Source organism: Vigna umbellata, chromosome 8, assembly GCF_029865625.1.
Source record: "Vigna umbellata cultivar VRB3 chromosome 8, Vumbellata_1.0, whole genome shotgun sequence".
NCBI classification, from domain to species: Eukaryota; Viridiplantae; Streptophyta; class Magnoliopsida; order Fabales; family Fabaceae; genus Vigna; species Vigna umbellata.
In genome coordinates, this window is record NC_142172.1 from 15,189,676 (window position 1) to 15,203,029 (window position 13,354).

Genomic DNA, 13,354 nt, shown 5'->3' on the forward strand with positions numbered 1-13,354 from the left:
TTGAAATTTTATGTAAATAAATTATATATATTTATATGAGACTTAATTAGTATATAAATGATTACATTGGTAAATATTCATCTCTATATATACTAACCACTGTATTAAATTGTCATTTACAATAAGTTGGATTTTATGTAAAAGTTCGTTAAAGAAATAAATTATATATATATATATATATATATATATATATATATATATATATATATATATATATATATAAATAAATAAAATGTATTGTGGTATGTTTGTTTGTGCCTATAAAGGAATAAGGTGAACTCAGTTGTGCCTTAACATGAGATTAGGTCCAAAATTCCACGCCTCTTTCCTTAAACCCTTGAGAAGACATGAGCACAAACTCACCAACATCTTAATTTTAATTTTTTGATTTATTTTCCTCTCAATGATTTGAGTTGAATGTTAGATTGAAAATAAATAAAAATAAAAACTGAACAAAATATAGTAAAATGAGAGGAGTGGTTGAAGTTATTTAAGAACATTGTTTTGTGCATTATGCATATTTTCACAATTTGCAGAATTTGTCACTCTCTATTAAGTGGGCATCAGTGAGAAGTTAAGGAAAGAAGAAACATGAGAAGGTAGAAATCATTATTCTTAAGTGAATAAAGTTTGTCACTCAAGTGAATATTGTTTTAAGCAACTAATAATGCTAACTTGAGTGGAGATGTAAGGAGAAGTAAAGTTCTTTGTTAGTGATAACAATAAAAATATCCTAATTATTAGATTTCTCTTCATTATTAGATTTCTCTTCATTAACTATAATAGAAATTAACTTATATTATTATTGTGATTTCAAGTCAATTAAATAGTTTATTTTAGGCAATCGATCAATTTCCCAATCTATTAGATCATAATAATCAACTACACAATCTAAATCATAATACAAAATCATAATCCTTAGTCGCGTCTAAAAATAGAAAGAAAATTATCATAATAATATCTAATCGTAATTATTGGAATCTTGAATTAATTAAAAAATTTAGTCATCTATATCATCACCATAAAAGAGCTAATGAAATCGATAACCATTAAAGAAAATATGAAAAATATAAGAAAATGAGAGAAAGTTAATTATAGTGCATGAAAATGAAAATCCAAAAAATGAATTAATATCCCTAAACTAATACTTTAGTAATATGTTTCTTTGGTTAAACTCTTAATATAAAATTGAACTACAAAGGTGTTGCTCCAAAAAATTTTCATATAAACTTATGAACTTTGGACTCTGAAAAAAAAAATCAAATTGGCCTGAACCAATGAGAGATAAACTAGATATTTGTCTCATCTTTCCATGGCCATCAAACTCGCTTAAATCAAAGTTTTGTAGCCAAAACAAAAACTTAAAGTTAAAAATAAATTAAAAAATAAGTAAAATTGAAGAACTAAGTTCAATTAGATTAAATAACCAACAATTTAACAAATATGTATACTAAGTAAACAAATGTTTCAATTATTTTCAGTAAGAATAAATATTAAATGTTTTCAAAGTCTTATAAGTTTGATCTTGTTTAATTTAATCAAAAGACTATAACAAGTAAAAAGAGAGATAAATGCGTATATATTATAACTTTTGTTTAAGAAATATAAGGGAAACATAAACAAGTTGCTTAAATTAGAGGTTAACTCAAGTGAGTAGACAATAAATAAATTCAGTCTTTTAGGTATCTGAATTGGTTCCTATTTTAATAAGAAATTCTTGTATTCATTAGATATAAGTATTAAGTAGTACTTGACTTTTTAAATTAGATATAAGGATGAAATAAATATGTACACGTTGTTTTAAATATTAAAACACTTATAATGTCCTAAATAAATTAATACATTTATCTTCATTGATCTTTGTCTCCATAGTTTCATTTTATTTCAAAAACTCTTATTTTTTTCATTTGTTACACAATTTTTTATTATTTCTCTCAATTGTTGTTTGACTGATTTAATGTTCACAAAGTTTGTTCAAATTTTTTTATATTTTTTTTATCACAACCTTAATTATATATATTTTTTCTTTTGTTCAGTTTCATTGTATTCCAGTTGAGAAAATACAAACCTCAATCGCATTAAATCAAATATTTTTAGGATACACGTTTAATTATTTTTTATTTATTTAATAGTTTTATCTATTGTTTAATTTTTGGCATGAAAATATTTTAATTTCAAGTATTTAGTTGCATAAAATCTTGTCATGTGTATGTTTTCGACATTGAATTCATTGATGATATTTTTTTGTTATATTTTTCTTTTAAAAAAATTATTTAATTAATATTTGAAAAAGTCAGGAAACTAATACAAACACATGTTAGTATATGTGTTTATAAGGAACTTTTGCTTAAGAAACATTATTATGTGTTTATAAGGAAACATAAATAAGTTGCTTAAGTTAGAGGTTAACTCAAGTGAGTAGACAATAAATAAATAATAAATTCAGTCTCTCTAAATTGATTCCTATTTTAATAAGAAATTCTTGTATTCATTAGTACTTGACTTTTTAAATTGAGTATGAAATGAGATAAATATGTACATGTTTATCTCGTCGTTATATTATTTATTATATTCACTTATAATACACTAAATAAATTAATACATTTATCTTCAAATAATGTATTGCAGTTGAGAAAATACAAACCTCAATCACATTAAATCAAATATTTTTAGGATACACAATGAATTATTTTTATTTATTTAATAGTTTTATCTATTGTTTAAATTTTGATATGAGAATATTTCAATTTCAAGTGTTTAGTTGCATAAAATCTTGCAATGTGTATCTTTTTGACATTGAATCATATATTTTTAATCTATTTGGATATAATTGACCTATATTCGTATTTGACATTAATATATTAAGTGAATCTATAACTAGAGGGTGTTAGTGATCATAATTAGAAATCTTTGTTAATTTTTGAATCTTTCTCACTTAGAGGTATTTGTCTTGTGTAAGTCATTACTAGATCTATATACATATTAGATTTTAATGCCGGTGTCTTTGGAAAGAGATGCAAAAATCTTCAAATTTATCTCTCTCAATCTTAGCTTAATTGTCTTATTTTTATGTCAAAATTTCAAGTGAAGTTGATTTTGCACTTTAAATTAGGTTTATAATATCTTTTTTTATAATATATATTGGGTTACAATATCTTTGAACCTTCTTATTTTAATTGATGTTTGTCGTGATTTTATAAAAGAAGATTGTGAATTGCATTCCTTTTGTAAGAATAATATTATATTAAATGGTGATGTCAAGTCAATAATAATATCACATGGACTTGAATGATCATGATAAATTTTCCTCTAAGTATGTTGTTGATTGTGGAAAAAGATTATTTCTATAGTTATGAAAAGAATATGTTGAAAGATGTTACATTTATCATGCCCAAATCTTATTGCATGATTCTTTGATTAGTGGAAGTAAATGAAAGTGATGAATAAACACTTATTTTTATGATAGCTGGATTGAGCAAAAGATGGATAAATACAGAGTTTCTATGTTTGGCATGAAATGATATTAAATGCTAACTATCTTACTTAATAATGAAATTTGTGATTAATCATTTCATTTGTTGATATTTCATAGGTTCTATAAGCTTGTATTTGATCCCGAAAAATGATATATATTTTGCTTCTGAAGAGATTTAAATCTCAATATAAATAACTTTTTTTTTTTCAGATTACTTTAAATTTATACATATCCAAATTATGTTTGTGCGTTGGGTTAACGTTAATAGATAATAAAGACTCAAATTTAAGATAAAGATAAAGAAATTAAGTAAATTATTGATATAAACACATATATTTAAATATATTTTATCTTGATAACAGTATATATATATATATATATATATATATATATATATATATATAATTTTACATGATAATTTTTACTCATTAAATTGTTTACACGATTTGTTTTTGGCAATATTGTTTAAGTTACTCGTCGTAATTTAATTAACATTAACGTGTTAATACTAATACGTAAAATTATCTACAAATATTATTTTTTTTAAATCATCATACCAATATAATGAAGGTATGAAGTCCACTAATACGTTGTTTTATTTATTTTAATTTCTTTTAAGAATAGTTTAAGATATTATATGAAAAATAATAGTTGAAAATGAAAAATGTAATTAGAAATTATTTTATACATAAAAATGATATAAACTAAATAATATACTGTCAACTACATAAAATTCAATTAAATGTCTATAAAAATTTCACGAGTTTATATTGACTTACGTTATTTTGCATCATAGATAACTTTAAAAGATTAGAGAGATTCGTGAAGTTGTTAAAATGTTTGTAGGATATGTTATTAACTCTTTAAGAACAAAAACTTGTGATGTATTTTTTTTGTTATGAGTTTGGTCTAACCATTTCATAATTATTTATGTTTTATTAATAATACTTTTATATGATGATAAAGTAGAACTTCAATATAAAGTAGTGTAAAATAGTTGTTGAAACATTTCTATGTATAAGTGCTAAATGTAAAACTTTAAGGGTGATAAAATTACTATATACAAAAACTCTATAATTGCAAAAAATGACATAAAAGAGTATTGGTTCTTAGAGTAATCTCAATCTCTTAATTTTTCTAAGCAAGACTTTTAGCTTAATAACTTTTTTCTTCTATTTCTTCTTTATTGCTTATATTTAAGTTCTCAAGTTGTTGTTTACGTCTATGGTTTCTTGTCTTTTATTCTTACATTTATATAAGTTCTCAAATTGTTGCTTACTTCTATGATTTCTTGTCTTTTGTTCTTATATTTAACTTTTTAACTTTTGTTTCTTCCTATATTTTTCAAGTACTTGTTTGTTATTTGACTTTTACGGAAATGGTTTTCTAGGTCTTAATTACATTTTTTTTCTAATTTCCAATTCTAATATTACTTTATTTGATTAAGTTGTCTATCTTTTATTAACTCCACTTTCCAAATTTATTATATAGAATGGTACATAAATGTTTATTTAAAAAAAAAAATTCAAACACTGTGGGTAAAAGCAAGTATAAAAGTAGTGTTATTATAATTAATTTTTTTTAGGTAAATTCTAATAAACTTAATAAAATATTTTATTTGTCTTTTTAATCCATTCAAATTGAAAATAATTTAAAGTTACTAATTAAAATAAAAAGAGCCTATAAACTTAATTATTTGTTTAATTGAATAATATTTAGTTTAACTATTTATTCACACCAAAGTTCATAAACACATATTATTGAGTTTCTCAAACAAGGTAAGCCAATTAGTTATTTTGGTAACTTCAATGTCATTTCATTTAGGCAGCTAAAAGGTTAATTAAACCCCCCCTTCTTTGTTCATGAAGACATCTTAATTTATTAACCGATTATAGTTTTTAACATCTAAGTTAACGATTATTAATTATAAGTCGACTTCTTTTTAATTAAAATAACAATGAGACCGATTTTTTTTTAAATAATACAACCTATTTAATAACATATAAATTAATTAAGAATTTCTATACTGTTAGATATAATAAATGAATATAAATTATGTATGGATTCTAAGGTAAACCATGTATTAAGTGGTGCACAGTATCACTACAGTAGATATACTTTTTAGTACGAAGGAACAAGAATCTATGAATAAAATGGGAGTAATTCTTTTGGTATGAATTAATTGAATTACAATAAACTTTAAATTTAAAAGTGATTCAATAAAACTGAAATAAATTTAGAAAGTATTTCAATGAAATTAAATTAAATTAACTTATGTAGTAACTTAAATAAATTAAACCAACTTAAATATTTTCAATTTCATGAAATATATGCATTATTTTAATTATTATCAATGTATATTATATTTTAAAGATTATTTTTCATTTTTACAAGTGTTTAATTGAATTTAGTTCAATTAATATGTAACATCACATTTTAATAGTATAAAACCACTAAAATAAGAGTTACAAAGATGATAACTAAAAAGGAAAACTACATATTTCACAAGAAAAAGATTTTACACCTGAAGAACAAAAACATATCTATGTTGTTGTTTCACACTCAACCTCAAATTGAAACAACTAGAAAGATGTTCCCCATAAGCTCACACTATTTAAGGTAATCGTTGAAAAAAAAAACACAAACAAACAAAGAAAAAAGTAAGGATAAACTAATTATAAAAAGAGTTATACATACTTTAATATAAATCATAAAACATGCAGTTCTAATAACAAGTCAATTAAACAAACACAGTTTGACACACATTTCTAATGTTATACCTGACATCCGGATACATATACTAGTGTCGAACTATTGAGGAAACCTGCATATGTGTGGTGAAACAACATACCTCCAAATTTCCAACATACTTCCTAATTTCTACACAAGGTTAGTCCGTCAAACAATTATGGTCAATCTGACTTGAGGCTAAGTACCATCTGCTACTCCTTATCACATAACTGCCTCACTCTACTTGAGATTGGATAAGTATTGGAGTTAAAAAACATTTCCCTATTTCAAAGCTCCTACACCAAAATTTTACACAACAAAAAACATAAGGGTCTTACCCTTGGAACTCCTTTTTACATGCTTAAAAAATCATATCAGAGAAAAAAAAAACACAAAACTCATCATCATCGTATATCATATGCATAATCATATACATGACCATATAAATAATCTTGTTTCTAATGCATATTATAAACCAATTCATACTTCACAATAAGTATTATAAACCAATCATTCAAACAATCACATATATTGAATACATCTTAAGAAGTATATAAAAACTTAGTTGAACATTTTGATATTTTTGTTCAACCACCAGATCGACTCGCTTAGCTAAAAGTGCATGCCAACCCACTCGCTTAGCCACCATGACTTGCTCTGCGAATACAAAAACAATGAGTTCTACTTGCTCAGCGACTATACTCCTCAGCTAGATATAGTTCTATGCGCTCAGCGGTTACACTCACTAAGCAAGACTACATAATTCTGCAGAATACCAATTATGCAAAATTTACACCCCTCAACTTCTCATGACCTGTCTTATGCACTTTTTCCAACTTCTACCACTTCTAGATGAAATTCTAAGTTACAAAGGACCTAACCAAAAGTATATAAACCAACCTAAAAGGTTTTAAACTGTTCTACCACAAAATTTTTACTTTAAAACCACTAAAACAACTCAAATTCGATTATAATGATTTTAACTCTTAAATAACCAAGTTAGGGTCTCTAACAAGTCATAATTGACTTTACAACATACTCAAAAACCTCCATTTTGACACAGAACCTATATTTTAAACTTTTACTAGTCTAGATCCTCAAAATGAACTTAACAACCTTCTAAACTCGACTTATTGAATACTTACACCTCATACGACATATTATTATCAAATAACTACTCCAACAAGTCTTAATTGATCACAAAATACCATATGTGACTCAATTTTACTCTTTCAACTCCTAATTCAAAATCTCCCCTATGAACACCTTCCTTTTTTACTAAAAAGACCTATTGCTCCACCTAATCTTCCCTTCTCAATAATTTAGCAACATTTAACACCACCAACATCCAATAACACATAAAATTCATAATCAAAGCAAATCCAAACAACATCATATTTAAGAGATATCATTCACAACCTTAAACGTTCAAAGATTGATTAGAATCATTCCATTACCATTAGTACTAAAACTGATATTTATCTTTCAACCAAATCAACATAATTTACTACCAATTCATAAATCATGCATTTCACAATAGAATAGAAACAAAGAAAAGTCACTAACTTCCCTTACCTTAAAAGAGAACTATCACAATTCTAGATAGCTCACAAACCTCGCTTCTAGCTCAAGGAATCCTAGAAATGCCTGCATAACACAAAAATGTGATCGAAGAGGGTCCTTAAAACCTTTAATCAATAAGGAACTAGGTAAAGGGACCATACGACACATGCGATAAGAAATCGCTACGAATGATCTCAAACTAAAGCAAAAGAAAAAAGGAGTCGAAACTTACTTGCTCTAAACTAGAAATTGATCAGTAAAAAATGGAGGATTCACCGTCATGATTTCTTAGGCACTTCCTAATCATTAAACAGACGATTCGGGAGTTAGATAACTTAGAGAGAAGGTAGAGAAACTCAAGGAACGAGTTTTTAGAGAAATGATTTATGTTTTAGATAATAAGAGATGATATAAAATTTAGTTTATATCATAAAAAATTTATTATTAAAATAAAAACACCCATCTACTTTAAATACTGAAATTTCTAGGTTATCACACAATCTTATTTAAAAATAATTTAATTTTTAAAAAATTAAATTAATGTAATAACTTTATATTAACAAATATTTATTTTAAAATCCATTTTCAAATTTCATTAAATGTAATTCTGCTTAGTTTTTAAAAGTTAAATTCATACAACAATTCCATATCATTTTTAAAAAGCTAATTCAATTTAATACTAATTTGGTTTTCTTAAAATATTTTAAACCCACCTTATTTCTCTATTTATTGTCTTCCAACACAACTAGTAACATTGATTAACATTTCTTTCCATTATATCTATGATCTCTTTTCCCACATCAACTCACCCCAAACATGATCTTTTATGTTTCCATATTCTTCCTTAAAACATGTATTTTCTTTCTCACCATGCTTAACAATCCTAAAACAACTCTTTATCATTTTATCAAGAATTTTACCTAAGATCATTATCAAATAACAATTTAATTCAAAATTAAAATTACGAAAAACCAAATACTAAATACAACATTATTTCAAACAAATCAAATCACCTTATTATATCAAAATACTCAGTAAGCAACACTACTAGTGACAGTATGCAAGAATCAGCATCACAACAATGCAAATTAGATAGTTGTTTAACAAATGTAATAAGTTGATATACTTGACTCGACCTAAATTTGGTGTTAGACCTAATTGGTAAACAGATATCCAAACATGCTATTAATAGAAGATTCACCTCAATCAACAACAACTGAAATATAACTCCTAGGAAAAGGAAAGGTGTAAAAACACATACACAAAAGAAAAGTACACATCCATCCCCAAAATTTGAAGAGAATGACGATCGTACCCTTGATGCAGTGACAAGGCATGATGTGATTGGCAAATAAAGAAAGGCACAAAGGTGAGGTGCAGTGCAAGAATAATGAACCCGTAACTCTCCAGTGCGCTTAGCCTTTTCCCTTTTCTTTTTTCCTTCTCTCTTTTTATTGGTTTGGCGATTTTATCCGAACAAAAACAATTACGTGGGAATTAATTAATTAAAATAATAAGTCTTTTTTATTTTTATTTTTACTTTTATTTTATTTTCTATTCAAAGGGCATAGGAAATGGAGAGAGAAGAAGAAGAAGAAGCTCTCTTCTGGCTCCTCTTTTCTCGCGATCGTTTTCTCTGTCAAACTATTTTCCTCTCCAAGTCCCAGTTTTTCTCGGAATCCAAACACCCTTTTGCTGAATCTCGCTTCTGCTGAGATCTGCCTTCTCTCTCGCTCATGGGTTTCTCCTCTGGACTCAACAGCACTGGTAAGATTCACTTCCATCAGAGTTCAGATCACTGTTCAAGTTTCCTTCTTTTTTTCCATCTATTGTGTTTTTGCTGCTTTGATTGTACGAGACCAAAAAAACTGTTTTCACTTCAATTGTGTTGCTGTTCTGTGCGATTTTGTTCCTTTTCACTTTCCTTGGACCTGCTTTTTTTATTTTTGTTTATTTTTTAGATGATGATCGTAATTGCTGTAATGCAAATTTTGGGTCGGTGTTTTCATTTCTTCTAATATAATTCTTTTTTAACAGACCGTATGTGTTTTTAGGAGTCAATCTTTGGTACCCTATTTGTAGCAAAGGTCTTTTTTGAAGTACGGATTCTTAACCACTGGGTAAACTAGAATAACCCGTGTGAGTTGAACTAGTAGTTGAGTTTCAGAACTTGTTAGATAGTGATTTTATGTTTGTTTTTCACAAATAAAAATGGGTGGCGGAGGTATCTTTAAAAGTTGCCTTTTTGTTTGATCATGAGTTTGTTTTCTCCTTAATGGGTGCTTGAGGTCAGCGCATACCTTGCTGGTTCAATTGCTGTCTGTTTTTGACTGTGTTTTAGATGACATAATCTGGACTTTAATTTTTGTTGTATCTCTCTTGCCATGTGCTGAAAAGTGAAGATCCCTTGAGGACTTAATCTTGTTTGGAATGATGTTCTTTTGAGGGGCTTATGAATATCTGGTTTTTTCTTATAGCGGATTCAATGTTGAGTGAGGTTCACTGGGTCGATCACTGTTCGATTTACATGACCTTTGTTTAATAAATGGGTTTGTCTTGACTCTAAATTATGTCCTTTGATATATTTAGTTTCTTTCTTGTCTTGGGTGTGTCTTAAAATTGGAAAACCATTGGCATTTCCTTTCTTCCAATTTAGAAATTTAATTTGATACATAGTTACCTATGGAAACTTCATCTGTTTGGAGGTTCAGTAACTTAACTTTTTGGCATGAGGGTTTATGCAGTTTGGTGCTTAGTTATTTTGCTTTTAATTTCAAATAATTTAGCAATTGATCTTTAAAGTTTAACTTCAACAAAGTTGTGTTTGTTTTTTCCACAGGTAAGCCTGCTGTCGATGAAAGCATTTGGAGAGGTTAAAGTCAGTGCTGTTACTAACTCTGTTTGCTAATTTTGTAACTGCATCTCAACCAAGAAGCCACATAATGAACCACTTGACCATTGAGACAGAGGATTCTTTTGCAAGCTTGCTTGAGCTTGCTGCTAACAATGATGTTGAAGGTTTTAAACGAATGATTGAGAGGGATCCTTCCTGTGTAGACGAGGTAGGACTATGGTACAGTCGGCAGAAGGGATCTAGGCGGATGGTCAATGAGCTCAGAACCCCATTGATGGTTGCTGCTACTTACGGGAGCATTGATATTTTGGATCTGATTCTCTCACTTTCTGGTTATGATATTAATAAACCTTGTGGTCTTGACAAAAGCACTGCTCTTCACTGTGCCGCTTCAGGCGGTGCTGAAAATGCTGTTGATGTTGTTATATTGCTTCTAGCAGCCGGGGCTGATCCAAACTCTGTTGATGGAAATGGTCATCGACCAGTTGATGTCATTGTTGTTCCTCCCAAGCATGAAACTGTTAGAAACAGTCTTGAAGCACTTCTTCAAACTGATGACTCCATTGCAGTGTGTAATCTCAGGGTGATCACAGCCCCATCAAATGCATATTCTCCACCATTGTCAACTTCACCAGAGAATGGCTCTCCTTCTGCACCAGATTTCCAATTGAAGTCAAAGTTAAATGATGGCTTTGTTTCTTCTGCATCAGAGAAGAAAGAATATCCTGTTGATCCATCCCTTCCTGACATAAAAAATAGCATATATTCAACAGATGAATTCCGGATGTATTCTTTCAAAGTTCGACCTTGTTCACGTGCTTATTCACATGATTGGACAGAATGCCCTTTTGTTCATCCTGGGGAGAATGCTCGGAGAAGGGACCCAAGAAAGTACCACTACAGCTGTGTCCCTTGTCCTGATTTTCGGAAGGGTGCTTGCCGACGTGGAGATATGTGTGAATATGCTCATGGAGTTTTTGAGTGTTGGCTGCATCCAGCACAGTATCGTACTCGTCTTTGCAAAGATGGGACAAGTTGCTCCAGAAGAGTTTGCTTTTTTGCTCACACTGCTGAGGAGCTTCGGCCATTATATGTTTCAACTGGTTCTGCTGTACCATCTCCTCGTTCAAGCACATCTTCTGCTATGGAATTTGCTGCAGCTATGAACATGTTACCTGGCTCTCCTTCCTCAATGTCTGTCATGTCTCCTTCACCGTTCACCCCACCCATGTCACCCTCTGCCAATGGCATGTCACACTCTTCCGTTGGCTGGCCCCAGCCAAATGTCCCCGCCTTGCATCTTCCAGGAAGCAATCTTCATTCCAGTCGATTGAGATCTTCATTCAATGCCAGAGATATTCCTATGGATGAGTTTGACATGTTGCCGGAGTACGATGCTCAGCAGCAGCAACAGCTCCTTAATGAGTTCTCTTGCCTCTCTAAACAGCCTAATGCCATGAACCGCTCCGGCCGCATTAAAACACTGACCCCTTCAAATCTTGATGATCTATTTTCTTCTGAGAGTTCATCACCTCGGTTTGCTGATCCAGCATTGGCTTCGGCTGTTTTTTCTCCAACACATAAATCAGCTATTCTTAATCAATTTCAACAGCAGCAAAGCTTGCTGTCGCCTGTGAACACAAATTTTTCTTCTAAAAATGTTGAGAATCCTTTATTGCAGGCTGCCTCATTTGGGGTTCAAACATCAGGTAGGATGTCTCCTCGGAATGTGGAACCTATTTCTCCAATGAGCTCTCGGATTTCTGTGCTAGCTCAACGTGAGAAGCAGCAACAATTCCGGAGTCTTAGCTCCAGGGAACTTGGCTCCAACTCTGCTACTGTTGCTGCAGCTGCTGCTGGGTCCCCAGTGAATTCTTGGTCAAAATGGGGACCCTCGAATGGTACATTGGATTGGGCTGTCAATGCTGATGAGTTAAGGAAACATCGTAGATCATCTTCGTTTGAGCATGGGAATAATAGTGAGGAGCCTGATTTCTCATGGGTGCAGTCACTTGTTAAAGAATCTCCAACTGAGATTAAGGAGAACTCAACTGCAACTGTCTCAAGTGGTGCAGCAGCTGGATCCTCCAGTGAGGTATCAAATATGAGCACACAAATGGACTCTGTTGATCATGCTGTGTTAGGAGCATGGCTTGAACAAATGCAGCTCGATCTTGTGGCTCAGCAAAATTAAATAAGTTTTGCTGATCCCGAGATAGTCGTCAACCAGAAAAGTTTCACTTAAGATTAGAATGTTTTTATTTTAATTTTTGTTGTGCTGATGGAAGAAGATAATAGTAACTATGAAAGGAAGCAGAAGAGGAAATTTCAAATGTAGTGTTACATGAGTAGCTTAGGAAGCTCACAAAACTACTGGGTAGTATTAATGCAACTGCTCCCAGTTTTCGCTTGCCCATAGAGTGAAATTTTAGCTTCACATTCCAGTCCCTCCAGGAGTAAATGTTCTGTTTTTCTTCCTTTTTCATTTTGGGGTAGAAAATTACAAGGGTCATTGGAGTTATAATTTCCTTGAGACTCCTTTTTGGTCCAGTTTTGGGGATGAAAATACAGGATGTTGGATATGATATTTTTCATGTAATTTGAAATAAATAATAGTGGATATGCTAGGTAGTGGGTAAGTCAGGGATATTGGAAGGTTGATACTTGGGTTATGTAACATTCAATTAAAGTTTGTTGCTGTATTAATCCTAATGCCTTTGTTTTTTTTTTTC

The 13,354-nt window shown here is 29.8% G+C and overlaps 1 protein-coding gene across 1 annotated transcript; it reads left to right on the forward strand.

Moving 5' to 3' along the window:
* Positions 1 to 9,308: 9,308 nt before the first annotated feature.
* On the forward strand, positions 9,309 to 13,354 carry OXS2 (CCCH-type zinc finger protein with ARM repeat domain-containing protein). Its single transcript, XM_047312948.2, has 2 exons — positions 9,309 to 9,535; positions 10,608 to 13,354. Exon 2 carries the CDS (start codon positions 10,711 to 10,713, stop codon positions 12,814 to 12,816), a length of 2,106 nt encoding a protein of 701 aa, XP_047168904.1. The 5' UTR covers positions 9,309 to 9,535; positions 10,608 to 10,710; the 3' UTR covers positions 12,817 to 13,354.